Source organism: Labrus bergylta, chromosome 10, assembly GCF_963930695.1.
Source record: "Labrus bergylta chromosome 10, fLabBer1.1, whole genome shotgun sequence".
Lineage (NCBI taxonomy): Eukaryota > Metazoa > Chordata > Actinopteri > Labriformes > Labridae > Labrus > Labrus bergylta.
The window spans coordinates 23,711,497-23,730,864 of NC_089204.1; the positions used below are offsets into that span (position 1 = coordinate 23,711,497).

Sequence of the window (19,368 nt, forward strand, 5' to 3'; positions counted from 1 at the left end):
ACCTTGAAACTATAATGTGTGTGTTACCTGAGAGGAAACAGCAGTGTGGCTCATATTCAGCAGACCCGAGAGGCTACTCACATAAAACACTTTGGCTACTTTTCCAAAAGAACATCTGTGGACTCAAAGCTTCGACTTCATGTCTACACAAAAAAGCTTTCGGCACTCTCTCTCCTGCATGCTCTTTCTCCTCTACAAACATGTATATCTGTAGCTTCTGTACTTCCTGTATGGTCTATTACCCATGGGTGAAGCTATTTTAGGGACACAATATAAACACACATATAAAGTGTTGTGGCCAGGTGGTTAGTTTATGGGCCCATGTATAGAGGCTATATTCCTCAAAGTATTTGGCCTGGATTCAAATCCGACCCGTGGCTCAATTGACGCATATCATTCGCCCCTCTCTCTCTCACTCTCTCTCCCAGATTTCTGACTCTATCCACTGTCCTGTCTCTCCAAAAAAGCCCTAAAATACATCTTCACATAAACACATGACAAACTAAAATCAAACTCCTAGAAGGATATGTGCACCATTCAACACCACACCCTAAATCCATATGGACTCAATTTAAGGGCTGACAGTAGTTTGTCAGCCCCCCCCCCCCCCCCTCCCCCCCCCCTCCCGGTTTAAGACAAACATGCTGTGTTGGAGTCGCTAAATGTAAGTGTTTCACCTTGGAGTGGAGAGAGGACAAAGGTGAGTGAGTCTATCAGTTAATGTAAACACACACACATGCTCAGGCGCACAAACACTGTGCAGGCAGAGGGAGCGCAGGGCTCCCAGATCCTATAACACTGAGACAGGAAGAGGCTAACGCAAATTTGTCCTGGTAAAACATGCTGAGTTGGCAGGTTGGCAATATGACTGCACATGGGTTTGCACGCATTAAAGAGTGATTACAAAAAGTATACCGTGAAGTATTTTTTTTTTTTCAAAATTGTGGCATGTATAGGCTAGTGCAAAGGAAATATGAATGCATAGGGGACATGCAAAAACATAAAGTTGGGTGGCGGATGAGTCTTTGACTTAATTAAAGTACAAGATTGTGAGATTGCATGACAGGTTGGTGCAGCATCAGTAGTAATGCAAATATTGGAGCTCGATGTCTGGGGGGGGGGGGGGGGGGTTACAGGACTGTAAGAAGTTTTAAGAACACTTCAGTTTTAAAAAAAGATAAATGTCTGAACCCAAGTTCAGCTCCCCATGAGTAACTTTGTTTTAAACAGGGCAACGCTTCAATCCAAAGGATCTTATTCAAGCCAACACTTCTGTTTAAAACAATCAGAGCTGAGAGGATGATCAATGATGAAGACAAAGAATGCACAAGCAAATAACACCCATATTCTAAAAGAGGCAAGCCAGGTTGATGCATGACTAAACTCCGGTCCCTCCAAAAGAAGGCCATTGTGAGCCCTTGATTGGATTTGAGTGGCATTTCTTTTGGGGGGCAAAGTCAGGATTTCTTTTCACCCAGAGAAACCAAGTGGCACGACTTCAAAGCTTATCCAGGGTGCTTAGAGCCTTACAACAGTCAGGACATGGCACAGACTCACAGATGCAAAGAACCTAAGAGGGCTCAGGAGAGCAGAATTAGTTGTATGAAAGTTTAACTGTGCAAACATCTTTCATTATTAATGCTAAATCACATACAAGCTGCCAAATGAGAAAATACATCGTTGAAGTACTGTCGATTAATAAAAAGAATTGAAAACTGAAAGGTAAACGGAGAGCATCTTAGTGGATCTGCCAACATTGCCTCCCTTTTCTGGTCGCATGTAAGTCTTAAATCTGGCACAGCATGAGCCTTACATCTGTTCCGATGTATGGTGGGCTCTGGCCAAATAACAGAGCCCCAAATCAAATAAAACAGACATTTCTTCTTGTCCAAGGAGCATTTTAATCTGGACCACTGCCCAAACCTTTCAGCCATTACAGATAACTGCCTCACAGGGTTGTTGAAATTTAACTGGTTTGGACCAGGTTGACAGAAAACACAAACCAACACTAATCAGAGGCAAGCTCTTGTAATGAAATGTGAGGCTGTGCTGAGGAAAAGGCTGGATGGTGATAGTGGGCTGAAGCACAACGTACTCTGCTTGGTCATTATGAGTTGGCTCTGATAAACTGTTGGTGTTTTTGACATTTAACGAACCTTCCTCACTACCTTGCCCCCCCACGGTCCCACTCATTGACGTAATAAAGCAGAAAAAACGTGTGGATATGTCCGTCCTTCAGCTCACTGCCAGAGTGCCCACATGCTTGTGTGGGGGGAACCTGTGCTTGTTTTTGTGAAGGGAGATGATTTATTTTTCAATGACAAGCACACCAAATTCTATCATGGCTATACATCGCACATAAAATTACATACCTGCATTTTTTAGTAGATGTCGCTGCATATTATAACTATGTGGTAGAGTTGCTCATTACAGTTCATGATATTTTGTCATCCCAGTGTTAGTTAACATCAAATACTGGTGGCCTGCACAGGGTTAGCTGCAGAATGGCAGTGCAGAGTCAATTGAATGCTCTTGTAATTGCATAATTTCTTCCTCTGTACAGTTTCTGATTCAACACTTTATTTTCAGAGAAAGATACAAGCTCTTCATACAAAAAATGTAGTGTTTCTTTTATTGATAACTGCAGCTAACTATAAGCAGCATTAGATTCCAATGAAATGTCCTTACTTGGACTAAAGTATATCTTAAAGTGTAATGTCATGTTGAGTCATTTGGTTTTGTTTACTATGTTATGGTGCAGTATGGTATGGTTCTGTACCTACTGTAAGGGACCCTGACTCAAGGTAAGACAAAAAAAGTTCCAATTTTATTGGTGCAGTTTACAAACCTTCAAGGGGATTTCGAGGGGATTAGACCCACTATGAGGAAATGTTGAGTCAGTTTTAGGCTGATTGTTGTCAGACAACAATAACACTGAACTAAAGACCTGAAATATGTATAAAGTCCAATTATTGCCCCCATTCTAGTGTAAGAGTGTCTAAAAAATGTTCACAGTATCTTTAAATGTGTGGCATACCTTTAACTGTAATTTGTATGTGTAACAGATATTGAACAGGGCAGACATATTTTAAAAAGAACATGGCTCATTTAATTTCTGTCCCAATGATAAAGTGTAGCTTACTTTGTCGAAGTAGTACCACAAAAACATGCGCAATTACCAGACTGAAAAGGCTGATTAGCAAAGATAATGCAGATAGATGTGCCATGCTTAAGGTCTCTAGCCCTTGCAGACATCCCTAGCTTCCTTCTGACCCACTATGAGCAGGACAATCTGGCTAGTAACCCAATTACCTGGATGTAGGTTATGCAGTTCAAAACCTTAAACCAATAATAGTGTGTGTCTACTGGTTGTCCCCACTAAGCTTCATTTTGACCCTGAGAGTACTCTAGCAAACAACAGTGGCAGGTCAAAGGCCACCACCAGACAAAGAGATCGTCATGACAACCATCAGTGCTGAAGACCGACACTGCTGCGTGTGTCGGTGAAAAGGAGGGAGAAGAGGAGGTCAGACCTGACAGGAGCGTCTGCCGGGACGAATCACGCTCCCTTTACTGATTCCATTTGAGAACAATGAGGGTGTCTTGTTGCAAGACGGTCGAAACCCCCATACATGTATGAGCATTGAACATCCCCATTTTAAACCAAAAAAATACAGAGATGAGTATTTCACATGCAGGCTGACAAAACACAGCTTTGAATAGCTGTTAAAAAGCAAACCGTCACTGATAGGTGTCCTCCCTAGCAGAGAGCTATTTGAAGGATCAGCAAGTGTTTTCCTGATACACGTGTTATCTCAGCTACTCCTCTGACAGATGCATTGCAGTTAAAAAAAAGGGCAATGGAAGAAGTGCTGGAGATAAATTAGATAGCAGGAGCAGTGAGGCTGAGCGAGCAGGCTTACAGGCATGTAGCCAACGATTTGGAAAAAGTATAGGATTGACCTGCAGCTGTACTGTGCAGAACTGAATGCTTCTTCTGCTATGTTATTACGGTGCACATTACCAGGTGCATGGTCTTGATAAATACAGTGACAGAAGCATACACCATGAAGAGATGTTCCAATAGCATATTTCATTCCAAATGCTAATATTGATACATAGACGGGTATTATCTGATACCGGGAACCCCTCCAACCGGTGTGACGTGTTGTCTGCTTAGAAATTGACCTGAAATCAATTCTTCTGTGCTGATCTAAAGAGTATTTGCCAGCCCAAATGTTTATTTTTGCTGGGTTAGCTATTGTTATGGGGATGAACAAACAAGTTAATTCTTAATCAGGGCTAGTAAATTATTGCATTGGATCTGTGCATTGAATGTGAAATCTGTCAGTATACGATACCACCTTTAAGGCAGATTCATGGGCATTGTATACTGGTTTCAGTAATGGAACAATTCTAGTATTATAGTTATGTTGAAAAATGATCCAGTAGAAACATAGTGAATGGCACAAACTGAAATGTAAAGTACTTTTAGCTGATGACAATGGAACTCATCTGACCTGCAAGAAAACAACAACATCTTGCATCCTTTATTTATGTGTTTCATGAGATATTTAAGAGCTTGTGTAAGTCAAATAAAATGCCAGCACTGACGGAGTGAGGGGCATCAGTCATAGGTCACTTGGTCGTTCAAAGGCAGATGATGGTTATAATGAAATGTTGATTTTACTTTTTGTGCTGAGATGTGAATTAAAAACATTATCTGAGTGCTGACATGTCCATTGTTAGTCCATAAAAAGTGAGTCAGTTATGTAGCCTACAGCTCTAAACATGTCAGGACCGTTTCAGTCAAATTCACTCTCCAAATACAGGAGCTTTTGTAGTGTTTAGGTTCTGGTGTGTTTGCGATTGCATGTTTGTGCTTGTATTCGTGTGAGTGCTAAGGGCCAGTTCCCAGGTCTTATCCTCACTGCCCACTGCAAGGCGAGGCCACGAGGGGGCCATCAAGGTTGAGTGAAACCAGACAATTTAAGGCAAGCTTAATAATAAGAATGCACGATGCTCATACACAAAGCATTGGGGCTCTCAGGTTGTCGCATTGAAACAGCTTTTTGTGTGTTTTGATTTTGTCTCTATATATAGATCACCTTTACACTGTTTTATCTGTGCTTTGTGTGTTTACTGGTATGTTATATTCCGATGGCGAAAACCAAACCACAGCCCCACCAGCATTAGAAGCTCACTGTGGCAAAACCAGGAACAGAATCCACATGAGCTCCTCTGTGGCCTCTGCCTCTTTTTTCTCCGCTATCTTGTGCGGTTTGAAGCATTAGTTGGGAGGGTGTGTGAGCTTGATAAGCAAGACAGGCAAGCCAGTTTGTCAAAGTATTACTCATAAAGTAAACTCATATGCCCTCACAGTGGGGTTTCTTGAGTTGGAAATTTAAATACAAGCCAAGAGGAAAGCTTGATCCACCATAACGCATTGAGAATTAAGTTAAGGACTTGGAGATGTCCCCTACAAGTCAACATGATGATAGCTGTGATGACCTGTGCAACCTTGCAGCACCAGGTGTAGGCTCCACCCCTGCAGTTGCACAGAATCATCCAAAACCTGTTCTCAAACTACAAACAAACGCAACGCTGTTTGCACTGGATTTTGGACAATGTGATGTCAGCCAAGATTAAAGTGGAAACAACTGGCTCTGCAGCTTGAATGAGAGGGACTACACTTATATGCAATAATCTGCTCATGAGTCTGCATCACACACAGGCACGCATGCACACACACAAACACACACACACACACACACACACACACACACACACACACACACACACAAACACACACACACACACAGATGCACTCATACACACTGACCTACTTTTCAAAGCATTCCAAATAATATGTATGTAAATCTCTTCCCGGCCTGATCTTTTCTCCCTCTCCTCTGCTCTTACGCAGAAATAGTGCTCAAAGGTCGTCAATACTATTACTGCAGGTGTTATATAATCAGCCCTAATCTGCTCCTGCCACTGCTGCAGCTCTAAGGGGGCTCCACTGCCGGCACATGCATGCACGCTTGCACACACTCGACCATACAGCCACATGGACCCTCACTCAGTTGTTCACACAGAGCCCTCCCCCAGCCACATGGACAGCACTGAACTATATTCATGCTTATGTAGCTCCAGCTGCTGCCATGAGCTCCTATTCCCCTCTACCAAAATGATCAATGATTGATCTATTAGCCTTCTGTCAATACATTTTATGGATAAACCACTTTAATCAATGAAGATTTTGACAATTTAGCCTAACACCATTTCTGAAAAATAGTTATTCTAATAACAATTTATACCTACTTTAATCAGATTTGGACACAACTTCTTGGAATTACTCCAACACAAGCTGAAACGCATGAGGCACACATTTTGGCTTCTTAGCTTGGAGCTGAATAAACCAAAAAAAGCTACAAAAACAGACACAACCTCCAACCATGTGCTGCTGCTGGTCATGTGACAGGTTCCTCCCCTCTGACACGGGACATGATCAACATTTCAGTTGCTCTTGTATTCACACCTAAATTCTTTTCTCTACACTTGTACACCCTGGACATACACACACAATGCAAACACAGTTAGTTCCCATTTTTTGACTTGATGCATGCACTTTCATTTAACAAGAGGACACCGTGGAGTAAAGCCCCGCAACATCTGTAGTACCAACTGAAAAAAAGAGAATCTCAATGTGAAAGTGAATGCTTCTCTTTTGGCTCAGACAACTCTCAGTCGTCACTGCTAGCAGTGGGCGTCTGGGAAATCTCTGAGATCAAAAGCAATATGCTGCCATACAGTAGTGAACAACCTTTTTTAGCTGCTTCTAATCAGCTGTTTAAGCTGCGCATAGGCGCATCAGAGTAGTCCCACTCAAGTCCTTATCTAAAAACCTTGCATTCTAAGTAATTAAAGCCTCACCTGAGCAGCAGAGAATGTGAGTGAGGATGAAGGTCTCCTCCTCCTCAGTTCCACACACTTCCTCAGCTTACAGATCTGATGTCCTGTCCTGCGGTTCAGGCAGCAGCTGCACTGCCCACAGCTGATCTTCCGCAGGCACGGCTCGCACGTCCCACACCTGCTCCGCTTCCTCCTCTCCTTCTTCTGTGTTTTCCGGGCGGCCCAGGAGGGCATTTGGTTCCCCTCAGGCCCCCAGGATCCAGGTAGGATACAGGGTATTGTCTCCCCGTACCCTGCCTCTGATTCAGTGTCAAAAGAAAAAGAGGAACGAGTGCTTTCCGAGCTGAAAGAGAAGCTGGTGGAGCTACTGTCCAGTGAGGGCGTTGAGATCTTTGGCACTGAGACAACACCTTCCTCGCTGTTGCTTGGCTCGCAAGCAGCTGTTAGAGCATCCGAGTTCAACTGAGGAACAACCGACAGGGACAGCGAAGGTGTCTCTTGCTTGCTCTTGCACTCCCGTTGCTCTGGATAAGAGTCACTATCTTTGGTGTGTGTCTCTGCTGGTGTACAAGCTTTTCTATCTCCCTGCGAGGATGGGATGTCTAGACTTGGTTGTTGGTGGGAATCCCTAAAGCTCATAGGTTTAAGGGAGTCATTACGGATAATAACTGGCGTTTTTCGTTGCACTAGAACAGTCTGAAACTTCGGTGCAGTTTCAGACCAAGCTGAGCACCCTGGCAATTGAGATTTAGCGCCATTAAATGTAGGTTGCGTGTCCGTCTTACCCTGACTCAGAACCTCTATGTCAATCGACTCTGATGTGGTGGCAGCTTTGGTGGAAATTGAGGTAGCTATGTTGGAGACCTGTAGGATTTTTACAGGTGATTCTGACTGTGCTGTCAGGCCATTGTTAGGGGGGGATGGGTGTGAAGGTTGAGGGGCTGGAGTGCTGGGGTCGGAGTCGGCGGGAATGATGGAGACATAATTCTCCTCATCATGTTGTCCTCCCTCTTCTTTCTCACGATCACTCAGACCCTCAACTATCTCCTCCATCTCTTCGACGGTCTCGTTTTGTCTCTCTTCCTTGAAACTCTCTCCTCTCTCGTGATTTATCTCCTCAGAATCTTCGGTGACAGCTGTCGTTTTTGTATCTCGACTTTTCTCTTCCGAGTCCAACACGTTAGCTTCCTCTTGTTGGACAGCACACGCATCATCTGTACGATAACCTTGATCATCACTGGCAAGATGAGCGAGCTTATTTCCAAGGATGGATGAACTGTCGTTTCCCTTGCTGCCGCCCTGCACCACTGCATCTTTCCATGTCACGCTGCAGAGTCCATCAACATCATCGCACACAGGTGCCCCTGTCACACACCTCGGGTCACTTTCACTGTTATGAAGGACAGTCAGTTTGTCTTGTTGGGCTGTAGTGCTGTCACTGCTGCCCTGCACACAGTCTTCCAGTGTGATTTCACGTGGTGGTGAATCTGCTTTAAGAGGGCTGCCCTCTTTAGCGTTACTCACACAAAGACCCTTATCTCTGACACCAGCAGGAACAACAAAATCCGTTTTTAGAGCAACTGGAACCATTTCTTCTGCATCACAGATGTCCAATTTCTCATGTTCCCCATCAGATGTTGAATCATTGATGCTGACGCTCGATGACTGGTTTCTTGTATGTCCATGCTGGGATGCTGCGCCTCTCCCTGTGCCCACTCTCCTGTTTCTCCCTCTGCATGGTTTAGGAGGCTGGCAGGGAGTAACAGACACCTGTGTGCCCCGCAGAGACTTCCTTCGCCCTGGGGGGTCTTGTAGCTGGCCAGTGGGTTCAGGCGGATTGCTCAGTCGTCTAAGCCTTGCAGATCCTGTTACACTTAAGGCATGGTTAACTCTGCCAGGTGACCTCCCAGGGCTCTGACTAGCAGGCTCACGAACCCCTCTTCCACGGGGGCTACGGCTTGACTGTGTCTTGGCCCTCGCTGGCAACCTTTTGGGCTCTGGAGGTGTTTTCTGCGGCTTCTCTGCGGCTCTTCCCCTAGGTTTGTTTGAGTTACAGGTTTGCCTCTTGGTGCTGACCACTTTTTGGACATTTTTTCTCTGAGCAGCTGTCTGTCTCCTGGAGGGTTTAGTAGAAGTAGGCATGGCTGAGGGTGTGGAGGGGATGGTTTCTGGCAGCCGGCATGGGCGCAAGGTGAATGTTTACTTTTTGCTCAGCATACAACTTTATCTTTTTAAAACCTATAAAATCTTGCTTCCTTTTTTTTTTTTTTTTTTTTTTTTTTTGAGGGGGGGGGGACGGGGATTATGAAGTCATCCTGCAATTCCAGTGCATGACCTATAAAGACAGAGTACAAAATATTGTGTCAGCTTTAAATGTAATTTCAGTGTAATAATGAGCCTAAACATCCACCAGGTAGGATATAGTTAGACAATATAACGTGAAAGTATAACGCTGTTACAATCAATCTATCCCACAATTTGTTAACTTTGTCTGCAGGAAATCTCATTTTGCCCCCGCCTGAAATATCTACAAGGACGAGCAAGTGTTTTAAAGGTTGACGTCAATAAATACACAATAAAGATCAATTAATAGCCTACAACTGGACACAATGTGAAACTTTGACAAATCAATCCGAAGAACTACATAAAAACAAACAAACAAAAAAAAAAACTATAGCTTCCTGTGTTGCTACCACGGCTTTAACAATTTAAAGGGCAGGCACGCTGAGAAGTGGGCTCCAGCCGGAGGTCGGATCCTGTTTTCGTCTATGTGCCTGGCGGAAGAGGGGTTATTACCGTGTAAAAACCATAAGACTGCGTGAAACGTCGCTGTTTATTATTATAATTTCGCACTTGACCGCTGTCGTCTTTAAGCGCTTTGAAACTACATGTTGTTTGGTTGTCCGTGAGGTTTTTATTCACACGTTTAACGGCAGAAATGCTTTACATACCAGAGAGACAGTTGCACTGTCTGAACTGCTAATAATACTCCGCTCCAGCAAGACAGCGAGACCTTGTATTGGTTTCCCTCCTCGACAAATATAGACTGCTGCTGGCAAGTTCAATCCTCTCACGACGATGATGACACATGCACATGATAAAAGCACCAACATGGACAAACATCAGGCGAAATTGGTTGTTTTTTTTTTTTACAACGTGCACCGTGTTGTTCTTCACGGAGCACGACACCCGTTAAAAATGTAAATCCCTCTAATGTCAATCCATTCAGGGCAGCCCCGCTCACTCTCCCTCCACCAGACGCAACCTATGGTCTCCGCTGGCCAAAAAAAACTCGTCGTCGGCACTAGAGGGGAAAGAGGAGGAGAAAACGTGGACTGGATTCTCAGCCGGCTTTGTGTGTTCCGGTGCTTAGCTGCTCTGCGTTTCAATAAGGGGACACTGGGGGGCGCTAATAATGATAGAAACATAAACCAGTTAAGTGACAAGCTAAAATTGTACGAATTGTATTGTTCCTTAATGCTACTTATTTCATCAGAAGGTTATCGTGAAAACACATTGCGTTATTCGTATTTAAAAATACGTGCGTGTTCTTAATTTAAAGCGCATGTTACAGCTACTTACAGATACGATGCTTCTGATTATATTCATAGAAGTGAAATATCATCCTATGCTATCCAGTGACGTCACATCTAGGGCGGGAAGCATGATGGTACGTCATACCTCGGTAGTACTATTCTATATAACACCTAAATCAACCGTAGTAAATAGTAAATAGTAAATAATATAACAGCAAGCATGAATTTAACCAACCGACTTCTCAATTATATTACTCTTAGCTGTCTGACATTATATCTCCAGATTAGGGCTATGTCTGTCCTTTTTAAAAAAAAAAAAAACAATATTTATGATGTCTTGTCTAACACTTTTATTTATTTATTTATTGTTATTATTTATTTATTGTTATATATATATATTCTGTACATGCATAATTATATATATATATATACTGTACATATATTCTAGTTTTATTTAAACTTTTGGTTCTTAATTGCTCTGTACGTTGTTACTCTTTTTACTCTTGTCTTCTATACTATTTTTTATTTTTGCCTGTTATGTTGTGCATTTGACTAATAAAGATAACTTGAACTTATTTATAATTGATGTTATTTGACTTAAGGTAAACATGCCCTACATTTAAACAATTTCAGGCGTTTTAAAAACAGAGGTGTACAACTTATTCTTCTAAATAAATGTTTTAAACACATGAAGACATTAAACCAACAAATATTCTATTTCCAACAAAATGATTGTAAACATAGGACTTTCAGGAGACAGTCCTGTCAATATGTTTCTAATTCTTGTAACTGTTGTGAGTATCAACTTTGCAAATAAACTGTATACTTTTGAATACAGTTAGAATTACTTCTCTGGTTTTGTTGGCACATTACCAAAAAAATAATATTGTAAAAATCAAAGACGTAGACCTACTTCTATTTAATAATTTTAAATCTATATTTCAAAATAGTTTCTGACTACCATGGGACTCCAAAATCAGTTGGTTGGTACATGTTATTAATAATAATAATAATAATAATAATAATAATGATGATGAATAATAATAATACCAGAGACATGAAACAATTGAGTTAACCGCACACAATAATTAAATATTATTATTGAGGAATTTTAAAGTCCGTTTCTTGACACACTCCTTCACACTCAACGTCATTGAACGTCATAAACATGCGACTGTTTTCCTCCTGACGGGCGAAGGACACGGATGTTGTTGCATGAGCCTCGAAGTGCCTCGGATTCATTCGTAATAACGGGTTACGTCAAGTTTTGAACTTTGAGCGACGAATCTTTCCTTTTGCTGTACAAAATTGATGTAGGTGGTAAATTGGCGTTTAAAAAAAGAAAAAGAAAAAGAAGACCCGACCGGCGGAAGTAAAAGGTAAAGAAGGAAACCTGACGACGCATCGAAGGAGAAACGGATCTTGTTCAGCTGATATCAACCAAACGACCTTTCACTCTGCTACTTGCAGTATCTTGTGAGTGACTCATTCTGATTGTCGTTGTTTGCCAGCTTTATCTGTCTTCTGGATGTAACAACTAACTGTAAAAATGTGATGACTCTTAAGTCATGTGTTGCAGCGGTATCTCAGAATTAAAAAAAAGAAAAAAGGGGATGTTTTAAAGTTTTATTTCTTCTTGTCTTTTATATTACAGCCATGGATGTGTCAGATTCCTGAGCAGGAAGGATGACATCAGAGGCTGCTGTCTCTGCTATCAGCAGTACCCGTGCAAAGAGGGACTACTACTGGCTTCGCACTATTTTAGCTGGAGGTAAGATCTTAATATTTACAGTCTGTGGATCGACACACACGTTTACAAGATGTGTTTATTGTCTCTGTACAAGTACAACGAAATATTGTTGGAGCAAGTCTGTAGATGCCTAATATCAGAAATATACAAATATACAAATACTAAAACCTAATATTCAAATAAGAAATACAATTAAATAATACCATATAGTATACAATTAATTTGCAGGTGACAGGTATAGAATAAATGTATTGCACTTAGTTATACAGGACTCCAGTGGGTATTTTGAGAGTTGGGGGGGGGGGCTCTGAGTCCAGGGAGTGGGAGCTTCAGGGGGGGGGGGGGGGGGTGAGACCAAGACCAAGACCGCTCTGTGGTAGAAGCTGTTTCGGAGTGTGTGTGTGTGTGTGTGTGTGTGTGTGTGTGTGTGTGTGTGTGTGTGTGTGTGTGTGTGTGTGTGTGTGTGTGTGTGTGTGTGTGTGTGTGTGTGTGTGTGTGTGTGTGTGTGTGTGTGTGTGTGTGTGTGTGTGTGTGTGTGTGTGTGTGTGTGTGTGTGTGTGTGTGTGTATAACAACAGGTCTATGATGAAGCTGGACTCTGACATTTAAAGATACTGGTTTAAGCCTTTCTGTCTGCTTTAAGTCCTGATTTTACCAGAGGAACACTGTCTCCTAATTCCTTTGACAACACAGATATTGTCTGCACAGGTGTCCTACCGTGATTTAAATGTACAGGTGTAGTAGGTTAACAGCTATCTAACTGTAGATTAGTCTGCAGGCCCTAGCTTTAAAGAAGCTTTTCTGACTCGTTTGTTGTCCTTCTTTTGGATCAAATCCTCTCTCTTTATTTAAATAGAAAAGAAAAGCTTACATGTGAAGCCTGATTGAACAAAATTAGTTTTTACAACAGACGATAAAATATTTAAATGAATTTTAGGATGAAAAACAATATATATATATATATATGGATATTTCCTTATGGAGCCATATTGTATTTATTTATTTTTTTAAAGATTTTTTTGGGGCTTTTTTTGTGCCTTTAATGGATAGACAGGACAGTGGATAGAGTCGGAAATCAGGGAGAGAGAGTGGGGAATGAAATCCGGGAAGTAGCCACAGGTGGGAAGCGAACCTGGGCCGCCCGCTTGAGACGACAGCCTCCATACATGGGGCGCGCGCACTAACCACTGCGCCATCAGCGCCCCGCCATATTGTATTCTTATCAAAGAAAAAAAAGCTAATCAAGTGTGTGCTATTGCTTGTTTGTTTTCCTCTGTTTTATTTTGAAACTCACTTTTAATTGGGTTAAGTCGTATATTTAAGGATACATTTGTTGATTATTTAATTCTCTGCTTCTGTTGAAGGTGTGGCAGCATGTTGTGCCAAGACTACCATCGCTCCTCTGGACAGAGTCAAGATTCTTCTTCAAGCCCAGAACCCCCATTACAAACACTTTGGTATACAAACACCTAAAAGCAAATAAGAGTTTGTTTTTTAACACGTGTGTCAGATGAGTGAAACTTCTGATTGTTCTTTTGCAGGAGTGTTTTCCATTCTCAGAGCAGTCCCACAAAAAGAAGGCTACCTTGGCTTGTACAAGGGTAATGGGGCTATGATGATCAGGATCTTTCCCTATGGAGCCATCCAGTTCATGGCCTTTGACAATTATAAAAAGGTAAACAAGTTCTTACAATATGAACAGCAGGGCTTTAAAACAGGGCGTTTGTTAAACTGATGATGGAGGATGTTTAGAGAAACGTGATCGGCCTTTCTGTTGTTACTCTAAAGGCTGTTTGCTTTAAATCCCTTTAACCTGTGCATTGTTTTTATTAATACAACTGTAGCTAATATTTTCCCTTTACAGCTGCTCAGTACACATATTGGGATCTCAGGACACATCCACCGCCTCATGGCAGGATCTATGGCTGGTGAGTTATCTTTCAAACTTAGGAGTGACAATCCTAAAAAAAAAATATATATATATATATATATATATATATAAGACTTCATCAGCAAATCATGAGGGACAAAAAATTAGTATAAATAAATAAATGTTGGGAGAAATGCATACAATAATGTATAAATAATTAAATAAATGCAACAATAAATATATATATATAAATAAATGCAACAATTCATATAAAAATGTATATATAAATACATATATTTATATATTTATTTATGTATTTCTGTGTCCATGTTGTACAAGGAAAAGTAAATATGTAAATTAAGTGGGCCGTCCTAACATTACTGAAGTAGGATTGGTCAATTTTACACATACTTTTCCTCTTACAACCTGGACACAGAAATAAATAGATGTGTAAAATGTAAAAATACGGAAATAAATTAATAACTCAATTAATGTGGAAATGTATGCATTGATACATATATAACTGTAGAAATACGCTAATAAATGAATAAATACATGTAAAAATATATAAATAGCCTTTTTCATTAACAAAGTGTATTTATTATTTATTCATTGATGTATTGTTTTCAGCATTTATAGATTTATTGATGCATTTATTTATTTATTTATACATTATTGTATGCATTTCTCCCAACATTTATTTATTTATACTTTCGTCATTCATACAGTTGTCACAATTGTCTTTGCACACTGTGAAATCTTACACAGTGAAAAGAAATAGAGAAATTAATCAAATGAAACACAGCCTCAGTCCACACTGTGTCATTATTTCATGCCCTTACATCAATAATAAACATAGTTACAATTGTGTTTTTCTACAGCCTTTGTTCTTCTGTTGTGTGTTTCAGGGATGACTGCGGTGATATGCACCTATCCTCTGGACATGATCCGATCCAGACTGGCCTTCCAGGTGACAGGGTATCACCGCTACACTGGAATAATTAATGCCTTCCACACCATCTACCTTAAGGTAGTTTGCTCGTCTTCTTACTTCTCAAAGCGACAAACACATTCTTTGCAAACATTTCATCAAAATGGTGTAACCTGTTTTTTTTTTTTTTTTGTATAGGAGGGGGGCGTCTTGGGCTTCTATAGGGGACTCACTCCAACACTTATTGGAATGGCCCCCTATGCAGGTGATTATGAAGGTTATGTTGGATAGTTTTATATCAAAGCTCCAGGATCATTGTGAATATTGTAATGAACAAACTAGCCCCTTACCCAAGCTGCCAGTGCTCTTTGTGTTCAGTTAGCTCGACTCCTCTGCCTACAACTCTCTCTCTCTTTTTGTTTGTCCCCAAGGTTTCTCATTCTTCACCTTCGGCACACTGAAGAGCCTCGGCTTGAAACACTTCCCTGATCTCCTGGGACAACCTTCCTCCGACAACCCCGATGTCCTGATACTGAAAGCCCATGTTAACCTGCTCTGTGGAGGGATCGCTGGTGCCATCGCTCAGACGATATCGTAAGTGCAGCCAACACGATTAGAGCTAATGGCTCAAATAATTGATGAGCTGTCGTGTGTGGTAGAATTTGTGTCAATTACACTGATCTATGGATGGTTGACGTGACATATTGTGTTTCTTTTTACTAGGTACCCTTTGGACGTGGCGCGGAGAAGAATGCAATTAGGAACCGTGCTCCCAGACTTTGAGAAATGCTCGTAAGTAACACCTTTTAGCTTACTGTTAGCTTAGACTTGTGTTTTGCCATTGGATAGCCATCTAGTGTCTTTATGTGATAGGATTTGAGGGAGTTTTGGAGATAAATTGTTCTCCTATTGATGAACCTTTCAAAGGACAATTATAATATAATTATAAGTGTGCACTGTAATACTCTGGCTTCATTATTTTATACACAAGTACCGACCTCCTCTCATCAGGAACACTTAAAGCACCTCTCATTGTATAGACAAAGAACTTGTCTTTTATATTTATGTGTCATTGTTTTATCTTGCATGCATATACTCTCCTCCATGGGTTGGACAGAAAATATTTTTGGACTTTTCTGTATGTCCATTACATAGTACGGAAAAATGGACAATAAAGTTGACTTTGACCTTGGACTTTAAATAGGCTTACCCTGTGCCTACTTAGTCATTCACCGCTGTGCATACAGAGTTAGTTGAGTAGTTGGTAGTGATTTTCTAGGTTAATCCCTAATTCTGAATTTTCCGCCCGGAAAATGTGAACCATGTGAATCATGCAAATCCATGAAAGAGACAAATTGAGAAGAGAGGGGGTAATGAGCAGCTTCGTTAAAAAATTAGAGGATTTGGGGACAGCTTGAATTAATTTCATCCTTTTATTTTAGAATCCATGAGGTTTTTTTTTTGTGTTCAACCTTCTGAATTTAAATAAATCACTTGTGAGTCCTGTTTGGTTATTTGCAGTATGTGCTTACTCAACAGTTAAGAATACATTTGTAATGTAGGGCGAGATATGTGCGGGGTAAAAACAGCTGCCTTGTTCTGTACAGTTACCATGGTACAGTAGGAGCTAGCTACGACATAGAAGATTGAGGTAGTCATTTATTATTATTACATTTCAGTACATATTTTATTCAGCTCTACAAACTTGATATCATTCTGCTTTGTGGAAAGAAACAACATTTCGAAAAAAGTCTGTTTAAAATAGATCACAGGACACAACATGTCCACTTTAAGCCAAAACAAAATATAAAACATAACAAGTGTTTATTAACAGTTTTTAAATCATTCTAAATATAGACTAATTTCTTTCTTTTCTTTCACCCAAACAGAACAATGAGGAACACTCTCTCATATGTGTATAATACGTATGGCATCAAGAAGGGGTTGTACCGAGGCCTTTCTCTCAACTACATCCGCTGTGTCCCCTCACAGGCCATCGCCTTCACCACCTATGAGTTCATGAGGCAGGTCCTCCACCTGAACTAACCGCTCTTCAAACGTTCAAGTCTGAAGCCGGGGCCTGTGAACGCCCTGAGTCATTGAACAGATCGACCGTTAATGCTTCCTTCATACAGTGATCCAAGATTTCCTCAAAATGTCCTATACTCTTTTATGCTGGAGCTGCCTTTTCCTTGAGTTCACTGAAGGCACCAGGGGAGTCGTTGCGAGCTGAAAAAGTGAGACTAGATCTCAGACAGAGAGACGCTCTCTTTGTCGTTCCCGCTTAATTCTCGCTTTTGTGACTCGTCGCTCTTAACAAAAGATATACCAGCAACAAGTGGCTTGGGTTTGAGCGACTTCGACATTAGTGTCACCATGGATACAGTGGGGGAAGTGGCATCGTAGTACCTGCTTTGTTGGTCGGATGGCTTGGAGCCATAACATGCACTCTAGCAAAGTTAGCAAACCTCTGATTGTATGGAAGCCTCCTGATTCACATCAAACACATATGTTTTTTTTCTGTTGATTTCATGACTGATTTTAAGATGGACACTTGTTGAACACTTAAATGAAAAGTTTCTTTCTAATCTTTTTTTATTATTATAATTTTTTTACGAAAAGGGAACTCGGTGAGTTGCATCACCCCTACGTATGAACATACTTTTATTTGTTTGTCATATCTTCTCCTTAAAAAGTGGGTGATGACGTGTTGAAATTTGACAATAAGCTCATGATTTGTAGTTCTTTATTCAGGACTCAGTGTGTCTTTACATTTCAGTGCAGATGTGAGATGCAGTAAATTCAGAAGTTTACCTGCTGACAGATGTAGTGACTGAACAGAAGAGCACAGAACTTTTGTTTATGGCAACTTGAAAATTTTATTGCCAAACCTTGATAAGAGCAGTTACTGAATGTTTTTTTAACTGCAGAATGATATTTTGTTTATGTCAGTTAATGTGCACTCAGATGTTTAGTTTGTTGCTTTGATGCTATCGATTGATGCTGGACTCATGATATGTTCAGTTTCCTTTTTCAGTGTTTAAGATGAAAGCTTTTTAAATGAATATGGATGTAGCTCGGTATGAAGCTGCCTGTAGGGACTGAGGAGAAATTTGCACATCATCACTGTAGCGTTCTCGTCTTTTATTTATTGATTTAGCGACCAGTTGCCACTGGGTGGCAGCATTGGATATACATTTTATAGTTTACTATAAGAGCTGCACACATCATTCATACAAATCTCTAATGAAATACTTCTAAGATTATCATTTCTTCCATTTTGCTTAACTAAAGCAAGTTGTCTGTCTGCAGTTTACGTGTAAGGAAGGCTGAACAATATTTACTATAAAGCCTTCAATTCACTGCCAACGTTTGCTTCAGCTTCTTTGCTTGGTCTTTTTTTTCTTCAGCCTTATGCCTTCCTCTGAATTCAAAGTCTTACTTTACTAGACATCCATGATTTCCTTTGAGTTTTTCTGCATGCAGAAAGTTCAATATCCCCTCGTGGCATACCAGCCTCTCACCCAAAGACAGCTGAGATCAAATTATTTTAACTATTTTAAAGCAAAACTGTCAAACATTTGCTGCTTTTCTTTGTATTAAGTAATATTAATGAACCCTTCAGACTGTTAGAGGTTGTGATCTGCTGCTTCTTCACATTGGAAAATAGTCTACTGAACACTTTGAAAGCTTTTTTCTTTTAATAGTTTGGTACCGAAGAGTTTAATGCCCTTCCTGAGAAGGTGTTGTTGAACAAAAGTCTAAAAATCCTCCATCTTGTTGATGAATAAGAGGCTTTGTGTAGAGCTTTATCACAGAGTATTTAATTATTAACTAACTAACTAACAAAGTATCCAACAGTGCCTACATGCCCGGGCACATACCATCAGTAGTGATAATAAGGCAGTCAACGTGTGGTCACAAAATCTAGTTTTCATCAGAATTTCTACAGCTGTTGCCTCTCATTCATCAACAGCACTGCTCTGTGCACGAGCGTTTAATAACTGCTGCTCTTTGATTTGTGTTTGTCTGATGTGATCTTTCACTGTTATAGATGTTTTTTTTGTGTCCTATCAATCCGACATCAGCTCTGCTCTTGCGGCTCATTGCAGCAAAGACAAGATAAAAGAAGGAAATGATTGAGATGTATATGAGGAGATGTTATGTAATAGTTTGATATGTAGCCCCACCACCTGATGTTCAATGTGACTGAAAGCTTTGAGAATGACTGAACATTGACAGTGTTTTTCAGTTTTATTTCCTTTGCCTTGCTTTTTATAAGCCCTGTCTGAACTACATTACACATCAGCTCCTTCAAACAGTAACAACCCTTGTGTCTGTGGTTTTTCCTTTGAATTTGAGCTCAT

The 19,368-nt window shown here is 40.7% G+C and overlaps 2 protein-coding genes across 2 annotated transcripts in view; one reads left to right on the forward strand and one right to left on the reverse strand.

The window, feature by feature from the left end:
• Positions 1–10,190, reverse strand: part of tet1 (tet methylcytosine dioxygenase 1) — a 31,165-nt gene extending 20,975 nt beyond the window's left edge. Inside the window, exons 1-2 of the mRNA XM_020648095.3 lie at positions 9,867–10,190; positions 6,937–9,250 (exon numbers count right to left, since the gene is read on the reverse strand). Of these exons, the coding sequence (XP_020503751.3) occupies positions 6,937–9,057 (2,121 nt within the window). The 5' untranslated portion in view covers positions 9,058–9,250; positions 9,867–10,190. The remainder of the gene's footprint in view (positions 1–6,936; positions 9,251–9,866) is intronic.
• Positions 10,191–11,624: 1,434 nt separating this feature from the next.
• Positions 11,625–18,370, forward strand: slc25a16 (solute carrier family 25 member 16). The gene is made up of 10 exons (XM_020648123.3): positions 11,625–11,927; positions 12,106–12,222; positions 13,565–13,657; positions 13,742–13,875; positions 14,065–14,128; positions 14,979–15,100; positions 15,200–15,266; positions 15,433–15,595; positions 15,725–15,793; positions 16,891–18,370. Exons 2-10 carry the CDS (start codon positions 12,138–12,140, stop codon positions 17,045–17,047), a joined length of 954 nt encoding a protein of 317 aa, XP_020503779.1. The 5' UTR covers positions 11,625–11,927; positions 12,106–12,137; the 3' UTR covers positions 17,048–18,370.
• Positions 18,371–19,368: the final 998 nt, after the last annotated feature.